This window comes from Micromesistius poutassou (genome assembly GCF_964030765.1).
Source record: "Micromesistius poutassou genome assembly, chromosome: 2".
In the NCBI taxonomy this organism is placed as follows: domain Eukaryota; kingdom Metazoa; phylum Chordata; class Actinopteri; order Gadiformes; family Gadidae; genus Micromesistius; species Micromesistius poutassou.
This window is the reverse complement of record NC_140272.1, coordinates 20,594,482-20,614,404: the sequence shown is the minus strand read 5'-3', so window position 1 is coordinate 20,614,404 and position 19,923 is coordinate 20,594,482. Positions and strand designations below refer to the sequence as shown.

The 19,923-nt window shown below is 43.8% G+C and overlaps 1 protein-coding gene across 1 annotated transcript; it reads right to left on the bottom strand.

Moving 5' to 3' along the window:
* Positions 1-81: 81 nt before the first annotated feature.
* mapk14b (mitogen-activated protein kinase 14b) lies at positions 82-18,442 on the bottom strand. Its single transcript, XM_084464618.1, has 12 exons — positions 18,040-18,442; positions 12,801-12,930; positions 9,515-9,573; positions 8,467-8,578; positions 7,852-7,881; positions 7,077-7,124; positions 6,701-6,815; positions 5,684-5,755; positions 4,674-4,753; positions 3,700-3,778; positions 2,971-3,144; positions 82-2,660 (listed from the first exon to the last, which is right to left on the bottom strand). Exons 1-12 carry the CDS (start codon positions 18,156-18,158, stop codon positions 2,593-2,595), a joined length of 1,086 nt encoding a protein of 361 aa, XP_084320744.1. The 5' UTR covers positions 18,159-18,442; the 3' UTR covers positions 82-2,592.
* Positions 18,443-19,923: the final 1,481 nt, after the last annotated feature.

Below are 19,923 nucleotides of genomic sequence, written 5' to 3'. Positions count from 1 at the left end.
CCACCTACTGGCCTGATTGTATTGTTTCATATATTAAAGGGGGGTAAAAGTGCTGCAAACAAATGTTTGAAAATAGTTGCCTTTATTTTTAATGATCATATTTACAGGTGGCATGGCCTGCTATAGTGAAATAGAATCAAGCAACGAATAAAGGAAAATTCCATTCAAACGCAAAAACATTTACACCAAGAAATACCGCAACGAGAATAACTTATTGTATTGACATTGGGGCCTAATCAATTGGCCAAGAAGTATACATTTTTAGATTAATCTACAAATGATGCCGCTTAAAAATTGCCCATCAGCATTCAGTGAGTAAACAAACACTTCAAACTACAAAAATGTGCCTTGAAAGTAATGAAAGTAATGCGGTGAAGAATCTCCAGAGTAAAGTACTTAAATCTGCAAATGCATCCAGTTGTAGCGTAAAAAAATTGTCAAGTATTATAGAATCACAGAATCAGATCAATCTTACACATAAGAAATAATATGATACATTAGCTCAAGCAATAACAAGAACAAAGTTGCAGTTGATGAAGAAAAACAAGCTTCTGATTGGTTGTAGTTCATGGCAACTGTGGATATAACTTGTATGTCAACAGAAAAGATGAACGCTCAAATGATCCATGCACACTTAATTTAATTCTGATATAAATAAAAGCAGCAGAGTTTGGTAAAGAGCAGCCATAGGATTCACAGCCATGAAGCTCCAGTGGAAATGGTTGTTTTCTCAGTGGGATAAGTTTTGCTCTAAAAATGCACCATTAATTTGTAATCATCTAAAATATTTTAAGAACCTTAAATGTAATTTATAATCAGTGTGTGGACAAGCTAGCTTTTCAAAATATATCAAAAGCAACAGCTTTCACTGAAATTGTGAACATTTCACATTTTGACAAAAGCAACTGTAAAAAAGAAAGTGTGTTGGAATGTAATTGGTCAAGCTCAATCATCCAACTATTCAAATGGCTTCCAAGCATTTGTTTTGATACACAAGTTACAGCTGCAGTCACCATGGCTTAAGTTACTGATAAAGTACTGATATAGTTGTGGTTTCGGATATAGGTTGAAACTCTCCATAAATAGAAAATATTCTTGAAAATTGACACAAAAAAACATATTCTCTTTTACATCAATATACAGAAGACATAACAAAAGATCATAAATACAGAGCAGGTCGGTGCCCAACATTCAATAAACATAAATAGAAACGCATCCAAAAAAAGGGGAATATATGATTGAATTCAAAGTTATAATGTCCAGGTTTTAAAAAGAAATAAGATATGTATAATAACCCAATCTGACTCCATCTCGCATTAATGAAAAACAGCTATGAGCAGGCTGACCGATTCTCCCTCCTCCCACCCACACTGGCCCGGCCACAACAAGAGGAGGCGCTTTGAGCCGACAGCAGAAACACGAGGACCTTGGGGAGAAGGCCGACTAAAAGATGCTCATTGTCTGGTAACTGTCTCCGAGGCTATCCCATGTAAATAAGACATGTTGAGGTTTAGGAATTAACCCTGAAGGCTTTGGGATACAACGGCCAATCGCTACCTTAGATAGCTCTTTAGGCATTATACGTCTAGATCCTTATATAGTATACTTAGTTTAGAGCCTTAGGATTTAAAAAAAAATTACAAATACAGTTTTAGTGGATTGTGAATTCAACACGGATACGGTAACTTTTGTCTGGTGGGAGTGCCCTTACGTTATATTTACAAGTACTGATAGTAATTGACTAATTTTACCAGATGGCTTTTAAAATATTGACTGTATTTTCAATCCCATCAGTGTGTCTATGCTCAGTCTGGATTTTTATTTGAGGGAAGAGCGCAACCTCAACAGAAATACATGGATTCAATAAAGTAAAAAGGTCAAAGGGATGTAAAAACAGCTAACTCTCTTACTGTTAATATTATGCAAGTCAATAAATAGGCTCTCATATCTAACACTAATAAATACATTTAGCCTCAAGTCTCTCATGTCTTTAGATAATCTGCATCCTCTATAACTTGATGGATTCATGTTTAAAATACATTTTCCAGAGAGTAAGGAGTTGAAATCCTGGGTCCACGTTTAGGTTGGGCTGAAAGTGGTTCTTGGCATTAGGAGATCTACTCTGTTATGGCAGCTGTGATGACGGTGGCCATACGTTAAGAGACCGTGTGATGACATGATGTCACTAGAATTACATCTGTTAAAATAGTATTTAAACGTGTGGCTCAAATAAGTCTTTGTGTGATATTCACAGGGTGTCTTTGACTCAACTAAAGGTAGTAAAATAACAAACACACACACAGTACAACTAGGGAGAATGTGCTTGGATTCAAAGTCTGCCTTGGACCGATGGGAGTGGAAGGGCAGGAGACAAACTGCAGAGGAAGGATATGGAAGAATAAATGAAGTGAAAAGGTCACCGTGTTACACACCAATAACCTCATCCATGACAGGCACTTGAATGTGTGTGTGTGTGTGTGTGTGTGTGTGTGTGTGTGTGTGTGTGTGTGTGTGTGTGTGTGTGTGTGTGTGTGTGTGTGTGTGTGTGTGTGTGTGTGTGTGTGTGTGTGTGTGTGTGTGTGTGTGTGTTGTTCAGGATTCCATCTCGTCTCCGTCGTCGGGCGGCGGCTCGAAGCTCACCACCTCCTCGTAGGTCAGTCCTGGGGACCAATCAGAACACACGTTGCTTTTCACTTCAAAGACTAATGTCTCGTTTGTAAGCCTTAGCACTTCAACGCTAATCGACCAATCAATTGTTCGATTAATCAACTTTACATTTTTTATTATTATTGCATAGTTGATGCACAGATGAATGTTGGTATTTTGTCATAGTTTCACGTATAATACTAAACATCTGCTTTCTATTATGCATCCGATAACAGAACTACTAATGATAGTTTCCCGTGGGCCACAGAGGATCACTTTGTGCTCCGTTCGTCTCCACTGAGCCGCGGTGGCGTTACCACTCACTCTTCCATTCCTCGATCTCCAGCTCCCGGCTCTCGAAGCTCTGGTCGTAGGGCTCTGCCTCGGGCTCGTCGTCGGGGTCGTGGTACTGAGAGAAGTAGCCGTGGGCCAGGGCCTCCGAGGCCGTGATCCTCTTGTCCGTGTCCAGCACAAGCATCTTCTCCAGGAGGTCCACGGCTGGAGGAGCACACAGAGAACCAGTGAGACGACAACGAGCCCGCGGGCAAACACGGAGCGGAGCGGACTGCACACCAGAGCTCCCATCAAACACGGAGCGGAGCGGACTGCACACCAGAGCTCCCATCAAACACGGAGCGGACTGCACACCAGAGCTCCCATCAAACACGGAGCGGAGCGGACTGCACACCAGAGCTCCCATCAAACATGGAGCGGAGCGGACTGCACACCAGAGCTCCCATCAAACACGGAGCGGAGCGGACTGCACACCAGAGCTCCCATCAAACATGGAGCGGAGCGGACTGCACACCAGAGCTCCCATCTAAGAACTAAAAGCCTTACTGGGAGACCCAGTTCCTCACGTCTGGAAACTGACTTTTACAGATTTGCTTATTGAGGTGATTATTCATAAGCATTGAAAATACTTCCTTCCTGGAACTAACATTTACGTATTATATAATTATTATTATAATATAGTCGGTTAATTGTTTAACGACACAATCCGATCTTCCACCAGTAGAGTGAGCTAGAGCGTGGAGGCTGAACCTGACCTACCCAGTGGGTTAGCACCGATGAACACGTCAGTGAAGTTTCTCTTTGGCATCTGGGGAAGAGAGTTGATGTAGTTCCTCGCCTGTAAAAAGAAAACAAACACTGAACCTCTGTCGAATTTCTTTACTTGCAAACATTTACTGTTTGTAAATAGAGAGCTTAGAGCTGCTTAGAGAGAGCATCAACGCAAAAACATCAAGCCTGCACCAAGTGGTCTGGATCAACATGTTAACCTCAGCAAACAGACTGCACAGTTTTCCTTCCATTATGAATGTTAATTAATATCTGGGACAGGCTAACAGAGAAGTCCAGGGTCTCCAGTATCCCAATGCTCAATGTTACTGTGCACAAGGGATGCAGTGATGCTCATTCTGATGAGAAATCAAAGCACAATCACATCCGACTCCCTTATGACAAGCCATGGAAGGAGCTGCACCAGGCTGCAGCAGGTTGAAGTACTAGTACTAATTGAACCCAGAAGGTCAGAAAGGCACTGGCTTGTATTACATCCAGCAGAACCTTCAGTAAATGGGTCGGTGAAATTGGTCAAGTGTTCTGTAGTGATTGACCATTGAAACCAAAGGCATGTTGATACAGTACGATCACATGAGACTCGTGTTCATGAATAGTGAAACACTCCATAGAAAGAACTGCGACTAAGAGATTGTAATGCAACCTTCCTCCCTGGTAACAGCTCATCTATTCCCTCCATGCAGCTTTTTCTAAAATGTCCAAGTCTAACAGTGACTTTTGTTTTGCAGATCCTGAGAGCCAGTAAAGAACTCTATCTCTATCTACAGTTGAATGGCAGTTGTAGCTTGGTCGTGTGTGGCGGGGAGGTGTGTGTGTGTGTGTGTGTGTGTGTGTGTGTGTGTGTGTGTGTGTGTGTGTGTGTGTGTGTGTGTGTGTGTGTGTGTGTGTGTGTGTGTGTGTGTGTGTGTGTGTGTGTGTGTGTGTGTGTGTGTGTGAGGTCTCACCTCGTGGCTGGGCATCCTGCTTATGAGAGAGACGGGGGGGGTCCCCGTCAGGCGCATTATCTGCTGCAGCTGGTTTATATCTTTGGTTTCCAATCAAGGAGCCCCACAGCAGCACGGACATCAAACACAGGCAGGGTCAAAAAGACAAGCTCAACAAGACAATACCCATATTAGATCATATTAGATCATTATCATATTAGATAATATTAGATCATTATCATATGATCATATTAGATCATATTAGATCATAGGCCACTAAGCCAGTCCTTAACCATAACCCTAATACCCATATTAGATCATATGATCTAATATGATCTAATTGGACTTAAGGAAACCTGGGTTCTACAACACAGATGCAGCTATAGGAGGTGCTAAACACTCTTTTGGAATATAATTGATATCAGTTGATCGCCAATTCAAGTAAAAAATAATTCATGGCTGATTTACATCTGGACATTATTATAAATGTACCTCAAGCCAAATCCACAGTAGCCCATGTTCAAACTAGCATACACCGTTAACGTTAATGAATTTTAGTCTAAAACGTGCCACTGAACCAAAAAGTGATTACGGTTAGTTCAGACCTTACCCTGTAACTATAATTAGACGACAATGAAACAATAAAATCAATCACATTGTACTGAACTTTGAAATGACATGCGTTGGCCTTGTGGCCATTCTGATAAGATGTTGATGAACACTTGATTAATGCCATAACCCTAACCCTATCCAGAAGGCCCATAAAACCCTTCAGGGCTTCATTAACCAATGCTTGGATTACGGCAGTAATCAAATGCTCATTACTGGCCGTCACAAATCAAGAATGCAGTGGAAACTCAAACACAAGCTCACAAACACAGAACCCCAACTCTCCACAAACGCTCCTGTTGGTAGTGAGCAGCAGGTTGATACATCGGACCAGTGAGTCGCTGCAGAACACAGACCGTGATCCGTCTCCCTCTCTCTCTCGATGTGAACCAGCGTACAAACACACCGTGCTGAAAGGATACGGTCGGTGCCGGGGAAGAGTGTTCGTCCCGTGAGGAGTTCGGCCATGATGCAGCCCACCGACCAGATATCCACTGGGTCCAGAACACAAACAGGTCAACTTAGGCATCGCTTACAATTCTCCTTTCATTGTGACTTTTGTGATTGTGTGCGCTTGATACTTGAGTGCAGAAGAAGGAGAGCATGCAGTACATTAAAGCCTCCAGTCTAGTGAGTCCCCTAGCCTGGTCATCTGACACCAACAGGGATGGAGTCTTGGTTAAAACCCCTCAACTTATTTGAATCCGTCTTCTTCTGGTAGCAGCCTATGCATGCAACGCATACAGAGAGAATCCCTGCGGGCTCGGTGAGGGCGTGGGGTGTGGTGTTAATGACAGCCTCTGCTCTGCTGTGCCCATGTTGCTGTCCATGCACCTAATCTGCCCAGAACGCGAGCCTGACACCTCGGGATGTGGTCCAACTCATCGGATAACAATGTGAGCGGCCAGGATCCGATCTGGGAATGTCCGGACCGACATTTAACGCATCCTGGCTTGATCGCTTGCTTGACACAATATGCAGTATAACCAAGGCCGTAGAAATGACCCATAGCAACATGTGTTGAGTGTGTTCGTCAAAACCTGATATTCAGCCAGAAAACTGAAAAGCAACAAACGGTGTGTATCCTAGGTGATGGTTGGGGACTACACACACCAGATCAGGTTATTTGCCTAGCTGATTGAAGCTGATCTCTCAGGGTGCTGCCAGTGATGTGAAGGATCACATGTACGCTGGCACGGAGGGAGAGAGAGCACCCCGCCAGCAGCACCACCAGGGAGGGAGAGAGAGCACCCTGCCAGCAGCACCACCAGGGAGGGAGAGAGAGAGCGCCCTGCCAGCAGCACCACCAGGTTCATCTGGAGGTCTATTATTCTGTTCACTGTCGTGGTGTGTAGTCGTCTTTAATATGGCTGCTCCTGACAAACAGGTGTGTGTGTGTGTGCACCGGTCATGTTGTAGTGCATTGTGTATGTGTGTACCCGTCATGTTGTAGTGCATCCAGTTCAGCATGATCTCCGGAGCGCGGTACCAGCGCGTCGCCACGTAGCCCGTCATCTCATCGTCAGTGTGCCGGGCCAGGCCGAAGTCCAGGATCTAGACACACACACACACACACACACACACACACACACACACACACACACACACACACACACACACACACACACACACACACACACACACACACACACACACACACACACACACACACACACACACACACACACACAGAGAAGGGGGGGTTGATGAGGGAAAACAAAAGTAGTGAAATCAATGTGATTTGTATCTTGTAGAACTCAATTGAATAACTAAATAACAATGACCATTATTCAATCAGTCTCAGTGGTCTTTTACCTTCAGCTCACAGTCCTCATTTACTGCCAAGTTGCTGGGTTTCAGATCCTTGAAGAAAAAGACGGTGAAGGAACACATGGAGCTTGTTAGTGCACAGCCAGGCACCTCGTCCACAGCGTTCTGACTGTTCTCCAGTTTCATCTGTTCATTGAGTTTCTCTTTCATCAGTCAACAGTGAGCTAAACAGTCAATCGCAACTCTTTCTAGGAGATTTGGTGTGTGTGTGTGTGTGTGTGTGTGTGTGTGTGTGTGTGTGTGTGTGTGTGTGTGTGTGTGTGTGTGTGTGTGTGTGTGTGTGTGTGTGAGTGAGAGAGTCATGATGACACAGGCAAGTTTCCCCTCGATGAGGTCATGATGACACACCCTCACATAAAGCCTGGGCTAACGCAGCTAACACACAGCTGGCTAACGTGGTTTCTCACAATCTAATCCCAGTGGGTCCGATATGGATGTGCTGTGTTCCCGCTGTGTTTGAGCCCTGCCTGTTTTACGGGGAAATACATCATCATTTGAAAGAAGTAAGATGCATTATGTCATTTGGACAGCAAAGTTGTTGAATTATTTTTTCTTAATCGCAAATTTTTGAGTCAATGATTGTGAATTTGTGTCCCTGAATGTGTTTCTGAGTCATCAGCGTCATAACATTGCATTCTACTTTGGGCTTCTACAAACTCCTTTAAATAAATCTGGAGTGGCCAACATAGAAGTTTTCTAGAAAAGGATAAATACATTGTATTTCAATATCTTAACACACATTAAAGTGGCAGGTACTTACCCTGTGTATGATATCTGCTGAATGGATGTACTGTAGAGGAAGAATAATGAATAGCATTTTTTAATTACCCCTTTATGATAACTACTAACTGAGCAATGCTATTGTACAAAACTAACTAACTAACTGAGCAATGCTATTGTACAAAACTAACTAACTAACTGAGCAATGCTATTGTACAAAACTAACTAACTAACTACTAACAGAGCAATGCTATTGTACAAAACTAACTAACTAACTACTAACAGAGCAATGCTATTGTACAAAAAAACACAACACTGATTTGGGATTGAACACCGATCATGCAGTTCATGTGACGCCTTGTACTTCACATTATATTGTATATCCTTTTTTAATCAAAGCACGGTGAACGCTCGGGGGTTATGAATACAAGCCTTGGTAAATGTGATTATGGAGGAGACAATAACAACGTTAGCCTACAGTGCTTTCATTAATCTGGCAGGGTATTTAAAAAGGGAAAGCTACGTGGAAATGTATTTACACTGAGCTATTTTCACGACCCTACTGAAATGATTCAGACCGGTAATATCTTATGTACGTTTTAGTTTGTAAACTGGTGGATGGGGATGACCTCTGACCCAGGACGGATAGACTGACCTTTAAACCCCTGAGGATCTGGTAGATGAGGAACTGGACGTGGTCGTCAGTCAACTTCTGACATTTAACGATGTTGTTGAGGTCCGCCCCCATCAGGTGGGTGACAAGATACCTATAAATATATACATATATATAAATATGTGTTATTGTTATTACAGAAGAGACGCTAGAGATGGTGTACTGTCAATCGTTTCGCTAATAACACCAAAGATTTGCATTGTATAAATTTTTTTGATCACTATAAGATCACTATAAAAAAGACACTTTGTCTTGGCTGCAAGAACATAAATATAACCATGCAATATTTCCAAAACATTATACACACACACACACACACACACACACACACACACACACACACACACACACACACACACACACACACACACCTATCTACTCTATATCTATAAAAAATATAGAAATATTAGACCAACTAACTATTAAACTAAACAAATACATTGCTTGATAAATACAATTCTAAATGCAGAGGATCCAGCCTCCTCCAGCCGCCCTGCTGGGTCACACACTGAACTGATCAACAGTCAGATAAGCGAGGCTTGGCGGGCATTTTCAGAAAACACCTCCATCTGTGGGAAGCATTGTGTGCCCTCGCCTTTCTGTGTTCCCTCCACTGCTGGAGAGGGAGTCAAGCGGAACGTGTTGGGCTGTTGTTTAGCGGGCAGTAGAAGGCTGTGTTCCACACACACACACACACACACACACACACACACACACACACACACACACACACACACACACACACACACACACACACACACACACACACACACACACACACACACACACACACACACACACACACACAGAGCCTTCCGTTCTCCTATTGAATGACCACCTGTGACTCCCTTTCTGTGCAGAACACGGGTCTTTAGAGTTAGGGCCTTTTGTGTGTCGGGATGCTAGAGATTCAATTCACTTTTCACAATTCATTAGAATCCTGACTTACTAGTATGAAATTGAAAAACTATATATACTGTATATATATTTTTTTAAAGGGGCAGGTAGGAATTTAAAAAAAATCACCTACACATCAGTGAACTCCTCGAGGCTGGTGGCTGGTGAGAACACATCCAGCAGGCCGATCACCTGGGGACAGGTCAAAGGTTAGACATGGTCACCTGGGGACAGGTCAAAGGTTAGACATGGTCACCTGGGGACAGGTCAAAGGTTAGACATGGTCACCTGGGGACAGGTCAAAGGTTAGACATGGAGCGGCAGCGTTATCCTCTACTCTCTACTCTACTCTACTCTACCCTCTGACACCCCAATAATTACGTGATACTTTCCACCATGCAAATGTTAAGTGAGTCAAAATCCCTGTTGGAAGAACAGGGTAGGAACCCATCCTAACGGCCCCTCAGTATTAACTCATCCTAACCCTCAGTATTAACCCATCCTAACCCTCAGTATTAACCCATCCTAACGGTCCCTCAGTATTAACTCATCCTAACGGTCCCTCAGTATTAACTCATCCTAACCCTCAGTATTAACTCATCCTAACCCTCAGTATTAACCCATCCTAACGGTCCCTCAGTATTAACTCATCCTAACCCTCAGTATTAACTCATCCTAACCCTCAGTATTAACCCATCCTAACGGTCCCTCAGTATTAACTCATCCTAACGGTCCCTCAGTATTAACTCATCCTAACCCTCAGTATTAACTCATCCTAACCCTCAGTATTAACTCATCCTAACGGTCCCTCAGTATTAACTCATCCTAACGGTCCCTCAGTATTAACTCATCCTAACGGTCCCTCAGTAGATGTGAAGTAGGTCACCTGGAAAAGACTTTGACGGAGGCCTGGACAATTATATTCTTAAAATAACACGCAACATGAAAAATACACATCAAACACAGCGAGACAATATTAAAAATCATTGTCAACTATCACATTTGACAATAGTACTTTCATTTGGGCTGGATTCAATTCAACGTAATCCGGAGTGTACGCAAGACATGACCCAGCGCTGTACCACAGCTACATGCACATGTTACTGTACATGTTACTGTACCGCAGCTACATGCACATGTTACTGTACATGTTACTGTACCGCAGCTACATGCACATGTTACTGTACCGCAGCTACATGCACATGTTACTGTACCGCAGCTACAAGCACATGTTACTGTACCGCAGCTACATGCACATGTTACTGTACATGTTACTGCTGTACCGCAGCTACATGTTACTCCAGGATGTTGGTTGTTTGTTCTTATGAAGTGAGGACAGGCAGGGCCCAAGTGCATCTGCATTTTATTAACAGAAACCTGTGCACACTATTTGTGGGACTTTCTGCTCTCCGTCTTCTAAACAGCGCTCCCCGTGGGAAGCAGGACTGTGATTGCACAACAACAGGAAATCCACGCAGAGCAGAGAACGCCAGGGCACAAGAAAAACAAAAGAGAAGAAAAACGACAGAATAAGAAAGAGCGCAGGCGGCAGCAGTTAGTTTCAGAGTTAAACAGAGAAGAGAAGCCGTGATGTGCCGCTAGTGCACGTGTGGCGGCACGCACGCAGGCCGCTTGAAGTCAATAGGACGCCCCCCCCTCCCTCCTCCTCCCCCCCCGGGGAGGCAGCGGGGTGAGCACGATGTTTCAAAACACAGCGGCAGGCAGCCCGCCCACGCAGGGAGCCAACATGCAGCTTATTGGCAGACAAGAGCCAAAACAAACAGCTGATTGGTCCACTCTTATTATCAAAAAAAACGAGAACCCATGGAGTCTCCTGGCAACAGGAACAGCGTAATCCCGCCCCCACGCCCATTCCACTGCCCACACGGACTGCATAGGCTGCTTTTCACAACAGAGGGATTTAGGGGGCATTGAAAGCAGGGCTTTGTCAAAACCTATATTTCCCAATAACAGAGTGCAGATGACATACGTCGTAAATCATTACAACATAACTCTACCCAACAGACTTGAAAAGCTCCCTCGGTCTGCATTATAGTGCTGGTGTGTGGGTGTTACAGACTTTCACATGCATTCATAGGACTTTGCTTCACCAAAGCCTATATGTTCTAATAACAGAGTCTGGATGAAAGCCATCAATCATAACAGCATAAAACAAACTGAACAGGCTCCAAAATCTCTCTCTCTGGTTTGAAGGGGTGGTGTGTGTGTGTGTGTGTGTGTGTGTGTGTGTGTGTGTGTGTGTGTGTGTGTGTGTGTGAGTGTGAGTGTGAGATAGATTTCCCCCCAGCATGTATGGGCCTTGGAGTTCATGCATTGTCCAGTAAACATGGCAGCAAAGGGTTAACAAGTGTCTGCCCCACCCCCTCCCCTTTCCTTTCCTCAAGCGTACAGTACAATGCAATTTCCAATTTCCTCTGTTTAGTCAGCAGGGAGAGAGAATGATCTGGCTGCTGTTAGGACTGAGACTGACTGTGAAATCACAGTTTTACGGCGAGTAGGAACCGAGGGCAGTTCTCACGTTGATGAGCACCTTTATCTTCCGTTACATGCTGTGCCCTCGTGTTAATAGGTCGCTATAGTGCACTTGCATTAACCTACATGTAGTAAGCCGTAACATTTCACAATTTAAACTCTGATTAACAAACCGCCAAGCATTCAATTACACATCACGGTGGACAATCGACGTTAATCCTTTTCTCTTCTTCTCTGGTTACAGTGGAGCAGGAATTAGGGCCAAGTGCTTCTGTTGGTGAATACACAGAAACACGGCTATCGGAACAGACTATCAGGGGTAAATAAGTGCTTCTGGAAGCTAAGTGAGGACAATTGCTATTATTGCCCTGGCAGCTTAGCGTAATACGCATCTCATACACCAGCATGGGCTGGCATCTTGTTTAGTTTTACTCTCACAGGTTGTAAGACCAAAGTGCTTTTTTATCCCCTCAGCAGGAGTGGAGATCGCGGTCCTACCCCCATAATTACATGGATAGGAGAAAACAACACTTAACGCTCATATTGGGCTTTAGTCTTTAAGCTGAACCAATTTTAACCTGTCGGGTCACCCCCGTTAACCCAGCTCATTAGGACCTTGTTTTCCTTGTGGTCATTAGCTCAGGGTCATCGATAACAAAGCACCACCAGCTGGGTTTAAGCTTGGAGAGGTTTTAAAAGTGTGGGGCCAGAGGGCCACCAGACCTACATGCCTGGACCGTGTTGATATTCATATTTAAGAAGACCGTAATGACATGAAGAGTGAACCTTTGTGTAGTTTACTGTGCTGAATATTTAGATACTGGGTGAGAAGCCCTGCAGCCTGGGTGGGCGGCGGCCTGTGAGCTAGGCTAGGCTAGGCTAGGCTAGGCTAGGCTAGGCTAGGCCCGTCCAGAGGCTGGACTCACGTTCTCGTGCTTCATGTGTTTGAGAAGACGCAGCTCTCGATAGGTCCGCTTGGCGTGGATGATGGACTGGAACGGTCTGGACAGCTTCTTCACCGCGATCTTCAGATCACTCTTCACGTCATATGCCGAGCTGAGAGTGAGAGAGAGAGAGAGTGAGAGAGTGAGAGAGTGAGAGAGAGAGATTTCAGACATCATGAATCCCATAAGAAAGTTAGATTTGAAAGCGCTGACAGAGAGATAACTATGCTTTATTTTCTGTTTTGTATCAATTCTAAACACATGAACTCGTGGCCAATTGAATGAGATGAGGAAACGTGTGTTCCTGTGAAGGAGCGTGTAGGTGGCGATACGTTTGGATTCATGCATCATACAACACAATACGCCCTGGGGTAACACAGCAGCCAGCCCATAACGCGCTGTCTAACATACCAGCTCCGGTGGCTTTCATAAAAATAGCTCTTTGTTTAAATAATAACAAACCTAATGACTACACCGTGAGTGATTACACATTGTGAAGCAAATTGACAAAAACATAATACCCAGGTAGAATCAATGGACAATCATCGTTTCTCCACAATAGTTAATCAGACACGTTTAGCCCTCAGGCATGCTAATCCTGTTTTCAAGACTATAAAACCTCTGAAATGTATGGAGAGAAGAAGAGTATTTTTGTGTTTAAATGCACAATGGTCATAACCCAAACTTGATGTACTGGTATACTTGAAAAAGTATTTATTGCAGATGTGGAATAGAACTTGACGAGTCATTAGCATGCTGTTTGATACATAAGCATCTGAAAAACAGAATATAGCAATGCAAGGTATATGAAGATATGAATACAACTACTCGTCCGTTTTCTCTAAAAGAAAACGGACTCACTGCATTAACATGAAAATGTGTTTTTTCCTCGGTACAAGCAAGCATGTTTCATGAGGCCAAGTTGAGCATAATGATTTAATATTCAGTTGACCATAAATAACCAAAGCTCCATTAGACGGAGTGAGGCGAAAGTCATCCAAGGAGCACAGCTGGCTAACGTTGCATCCAAGTAAAGCACGTGAGCGCCCTGTGCTTACTCTCACTCTGGTCATCATAAAAGGCACAGCAAGACAAAGCACACACTGACACAAGTGCACACATACAAGGACACACACAGGCATGCACACACACACACACACACACACACACACAAGTCAAATGATCTACAAACACATTCAAATATCGGGGGCATATCATCTAGGGACAACAGACACACTGGCACTGCCAACATGCAGGCGGTGGTAGCATTCCTTAGATCAATAACATGGTAACATTTAAAAATAACTTTCTAGACGTGCATAACTTAATTCCCTAACTCTTGGGAATAGGATGAAAGGAAAGGAATTGAGTTATGGCATACACTGCAATGGGCCCTACACGCAGCATTATAAATGTAAAAGCACATGTGTCGGTGTGTGCGTGTGTGCGTGCACGTGTGCCTGCTGAACGGCAGAGCAAACAGAACGCTTCTAAGTGGAGACAGCAGCAAATTCGAATTAGGCCGAGATGAATGCAAGTGCAATAAGGTGGGTCTATAAAGTGGCCCGTAAAAGAAGTCCAGAGGCCAAGAGGCCGTCGTCAGAACGGACCAGAGAGGAGCGACAGGTGCTCATCACCGTTACCTGCTGCTGCCAGTTGGCCCAGGCTCTTTTTTATCTTGCTACAGACGACAGACATGTGCTACTTAACTGGGATGTGTGACACGCCGTGCACTCAACACGCTGGAGGCTGCTCCGCCGGTTACAAACACTTCCACAATTCACTTTAGATTCCGTCTCCAAACTTAAGGGTGGTGGGAAATCTCAGGTTTCTGAGGTCAGTCTAGTGTGCATATACATGTGCGTATACATTCTGGGTTGATCCGCCTTTTTTTGTCAAGCTTTTGTCAAGCGTTTTTTCTTGGCACACCGATAGTTATAGGACGCTACTGTAGGTTATTATAGTCCAGTCATTTTATGAAAAAATGTCAAACTAATTGCAACAGAAGCAAACTGAACTGATTTTGTATCCTCAATATGTCCTGAGTAAGGAGAAAAAGCCCCGAAAAATCCCATTAGGGGAAAGTTTAGAAAAATACCCAAATATATCCTATTCATACTCCTATTCATTCTTTTTCTCACGTGAATATGGTCAATTTATTAACCTTGAGAAATCACCATGAAAATTACTGAGTTGATTACTTACATCAAGACAAAGAAAAATGTGTTAAGTTTTTTTCAATTGTTTGTTAACAGGGGCAAATGGGTGAATAATCTAATTACGTATGTGCTAATTTGCATATATACCACAACAGATCTAAACATTTGGTATAGCCAGGTGGAAATGTCTTGTTGACATCTTACAGAACAAGACTCGGTGTTCAGGTTTGAATGGAACCCATTCAGGCTACCCCTGAGCATTAACACATAGAGGCAGGGAGAAGTACTGTCAACCAGCCTTTATTAATTATTATGCAGAGACTGGGTTTGGGGCTAGAGGTACTGGGGCTGTTTCTGGGAGTCTGAGGGAAGACCAGGAGACGAGGGTAAGGAGAACGCATGAGACTAAAGGTAGGTCCAATAAAGGGTCTGGATCAAACAACCTTTCTTACCTGACAGCTTAGTGACAGTTGATTGACAGTTGAGTGGACCTTGAATGAATGAATCTCAGCCCCTTATGGTCACATTTGTTTGCGTTTATAGTCTTTTACTGTAAGACGTCAAGACAGTCACCTGGCTACCTAATGTTTAGATCTCCGTGTTTCCCCAGGAAGTGTCAGTCAAGGTGGTCGCTGCCCAGAGCGCAGAGGTGAACATTTTGGGGGTATTTTGCTCAAAGATGCCAATCCACACTAATGAAATAAACAACTGTTTATTTAAATACAAATGGATCTTCTTATTTGTGGCACAGCTGACAAGAAGCATTCTCGCGTGCTCTCCTGCGTGGCTGGACGTACAACCACCAGCTGCCGCCGTTTCAATTCCATTCAAAAAGCTTTATTGGCACGACTACTGTTGTAAACAGTATTACCAATGCATTATTTATCTATATTTTTTGTAGCTGATGGAAGTACGTTTTCTTTCCCTACAAGAGTTTTGTACTTTGTTTATGCATAGTAATAATAAAAATATATATATATTTTTTCAATACATTGGTAGTCAAGGCGCTGCCCTAGTGTTAACCATACAGTGCTGGGGGAATTAGTATTTATGCAAATTAGTACATACATAATTAGATTATGCACCATTTGCCCATTGTTAACAAACAATTTCCAAAAACTTGTAATATATTTTTTGTTTGTCTTGCTGTAAGTAATAAACTCATTTTTATAGTGATATCTAAATGTAGATTTTTTTTTTTTACCATATTCACGTGAGAAAAATAATGAATAGGTGTATGAATAGGTTACATTTGGGCCTTTTTTAATCTTTCCCCTAATGGGATTCTTCTGGGCTTTTTTTTTTCCTTACTCAGGACATATTGAGGATACAACATCAGTTGAGTTTGCTTGTGTTGCAATTTGTTCTAGGTTGACCCCCATTTTGTCTTCAAACGACTGGACTGTACTGTGGCTAACCGTAGGGATGCATGGGGACCTCTGGGCTGCAAAGATAATAAAACCCACACAACCATTTTATAGGAGATGAGAGTTAAAGCATGAGGCTCAGTAGGCCTAGATGCAAAATATGAAAACTTCTGATTAGAATGGCCATGGATTATACAATTTGATTGACAAGGTAACAACTTCAAACCTCGACTTCCCTCTCCTCACCTTTTCACTCTGGGCTTTCAGTATTGAAACGTGTGCCTGTAATAGTTAGCCTGTAATAGTTAGCCTGTAATAGTTAGCCTGTAATAGTTACGTGTTCTTGTACCTGAACTGTGCCGATGCTCTCATCACACTTCCTAGTATGACTGTAACCTATACTATAATACAACTATAATATAATACTATAATACAACTATAATATAATATATAATACTATAATACAACCCATTGCTTTGGATTAATCAGCCATATGTTTCACTAATCAGTACAACGCTTTTAAAAGTATGTTAACAATAAGGCTTATTTTCTTTTGTATTTGATCACCAAGCTCCTCTTAGATAACTTTACACATATGATAAATCCCAATGCTGCCTCAGAACAACTCTGTGGTAGGCTACACTTCTGCAAGTGGGTGAAGTGAATGCTAATAAAGATGGGATCAAGCTCAAGGCGAATATGTGAATGTGTCAGGTCCCGTGGATTGGAAAATCCATCGAGATGTTGAAGAAAGCAGAGCATCTGCAGGCTGCAAACAGGCACGGTGCTATAGATTTTGTTGATCTTTTCCAGAAAGGTATATGGGTGCCCCGCCATTCTGCACTAAAGCGGGCCCATCCCGCCTTGAGGAGGACAATAGGCGGTACGAAGGTGTGATCTGCACGGTCTCTACGTGATGACTAACTGACTGTTAGTTAGAAACTGACTGTTTCTGAATCAGTTCGTCGTGCTGCTGAGGCGTCTGCTGAGGCGACCACCTAATCTCGGGACTATGAGTCATAAGGGTACAACAACGGGAGAGGGTGACATCATTCTAGACTCATCACAGTCGGTTGGAGTTATTTTGCAAGAGCCCAGTACGGCAGAGGGGCCCTTTCCCGACCACCATGTGACACGGTTCACAACTCGAAAGTAGACGAAATGAATGCATGCGATGGCCCCTTGATACTGAGGATCCTGCAAAAGAAATACAAACGTAATTTCCAGCAGCACAATGCAAAATCGCAACTGTCCGTTGGGATTTTGAATTGTGAGCGGACACAAAAATATGGACACAAATATAAACATTGTAAAACTAGATTCGCATGACCGCTGGACGGTGGATGCAAGAAAAATAAATGGACTTCGACATGGTTCTAAAAGCACGAACGTCCATCCAGAAATAAACAAATCATAAAGAATCTACTACTGTTATTGTGCACGAAGCAATACCCCTCAACTCTGTAAAACCACAGGATATGAACGACAATAGCTAAAGAACATGCACGAAAACAATAATAACCCCCACCGCCGAAGAGACGCGAATGGCACCGAAGCATGCACCACCATGTGCACCGAGCACACGGTGTATCAACACACGAATAATAACAGAACAAAAGATTAGAACATGTTTTTAGGCGTAATGCCACCACCGATTGCATAACGCGAGGTGTTCGCTCCCCGCGGTCTCCTTACCACACGGATCCGTAAGCCCCGGAGCCCACCGGGGACAAGTTCTGGTAGCGCTGCGGGACCTCCCAGATGGTCTTGTTGAGCTCCTGTCGGTAGAACGCGGGTCTCTCGTTCTGCGACATTCCTGCAGAACGGCGTTCGTTGCCCCGCAGAGACAAAAACAAGCGAGTCCAAACTTCTGCCCTCCTCGCACGGTGCGGCGGTGCGCGTCCCGTAGACACAAACGACCGATCGGGACGGTTCAGCGCTCGGCGTCGACCGGACCTCCTCCGCCTGCAGACGCGCTGCAGTCTTTCTGATCTCGCTCCGTGCACGACGGGGGGGGAAGGTGATTTCAAACGACTTCTTCTCGGAGACCTTCCACACACCAGCAGCAGCGGCCACTAGGTTTTCCCCGACGACGTAAATTCCGATCTTGCTTCGTCTTGCGGAAACGTAACCCACGTCACTCCACTCGGCTACGTCACTCCGTCGGTGACAGCGCGCGCGCGCTCACGGATATCACAACAATCTCGCGCGGTGTAGGAAAACTACATTTGCAGCAAAGATTGTGTTGTATGTATATTAATATTACCAGCATTATTATAAACACTTGATGTCAAAATGTAACTTTGGAATGACTATCTGGGACGCTTCTTGCTTCTCAGATGTCCTGCATGTGTAGCCTATATGACCCAACCTCTTTAGCGACGCCTTGTGTTCCTTCTGTGCCACAGCGAATTATACTAAAACGAAATACTTTTTGCAAACATTTTTATTTGATCAATAAGTTAATTAAAGTTTTAAGTTTTGTGCATATTTGACACTGGATTCCTCAAGTGTCATTACCATGAAGCCAACGTGAGTGTATACCGACAGTCTTCTATAAGAACAGAGGAAGGAGCTGGCCCCACGCAATGCTTCACCTCCTGCGGACTGCGGGCGACAAAAGGCCGGGGCTAAGGCCGGGGCTAAGGGCAAAGGCCTGGGCTAAGGGCTAAGGCCTGGGCTAAGGGCTAAGGCCGGGGCTAAGGGCTAAGCCCTGGGCTAAGGGCTAAGGCCGGGGCTAAGGGCTAAGGGCTAAAGCCTGGGCTAAGGGGTAAGGTCTGGGCTAAGGGCTAAGGCCGGGGCTAAGGGCTGGGGGCAGGACTTGAGGTGAAGTGAGTTATTAGCGACTCTGGAATGGGCAAAATGTTGAATTCTAAAAACGTTCTCCTTGTGCGGTCGGACCTTAACGTTACTGGCTCTCCTGCGGTCGTGTAAAAATGCAGGATGCCGTTGCTGATTTTTCCTCTCTTCTCAGAAGGAGTATTTCATTAATACACAGGATCAGATGTTATAATCCCTTGTGCCAGAATCCAAGGAAATCACATATTCAGAAGCCCCTGTCCAAACCAACCTTATAAGCACGCTGGCCACTAAACTACCAACCAAAGGTGAGAAACACGAGACATCTAGCCCAACTAACAGCAGTAAGCAGCGTGTCATCGGGGTTATCAAGTGGGCACCTCTTTCACCGATGTTTCGTTAAGTTAGGCCCACGACACCTCCCGAGGGCTTAACCAGCGTTAAACCAGCGTCCTGGAGTCACCTTGTTGTGCTTTGGATGTAACTTGGAGGCTATTAGGTTTGTGAGATTCATTGTACATTGTAACTTCTGCTTTGTGAATATCTGACTGAGGTGCAGTTTGACAATATCATTGTTGTCCCATTATTAACATAGTGCTTCATTTAATAGCCCATATAAAACCCATATTCAATATAAACAGTCGAAACTGAGAAAACGTTGGCAAATGTGTGACTGTATATGTGGGAAGAAGATGAAGATATATTTCAATTTCTGCAAAAATATTGAATATTATGTAATATATAAAATGTTATCTTACAGACTGTTTGCCCCGCTGACAT

Coding starts and splice junctions, on each gene's coding strand:
- mapk14b (XM_084464618.1), bottom strand. CDS start 18,158: ATGTCGCAGAACGAGAGACCCGCGTTCTACCGACAGGAGCTCAACAAG. Junction 9,574..12,800: donor AACACATGAAGCACGAGAAC/GTGAGTCCAGCC, acceptor ACCTGTCCCCAG/GTGATCGGCCTGCTGGATGT. Junction 4,754..5,683: donor ACTCTTCCCCGGCACCGACC/GTATCCTTTCAG, acceptor TGGAAACCAAAG/ATATAAACCAGCTGCAGCAG.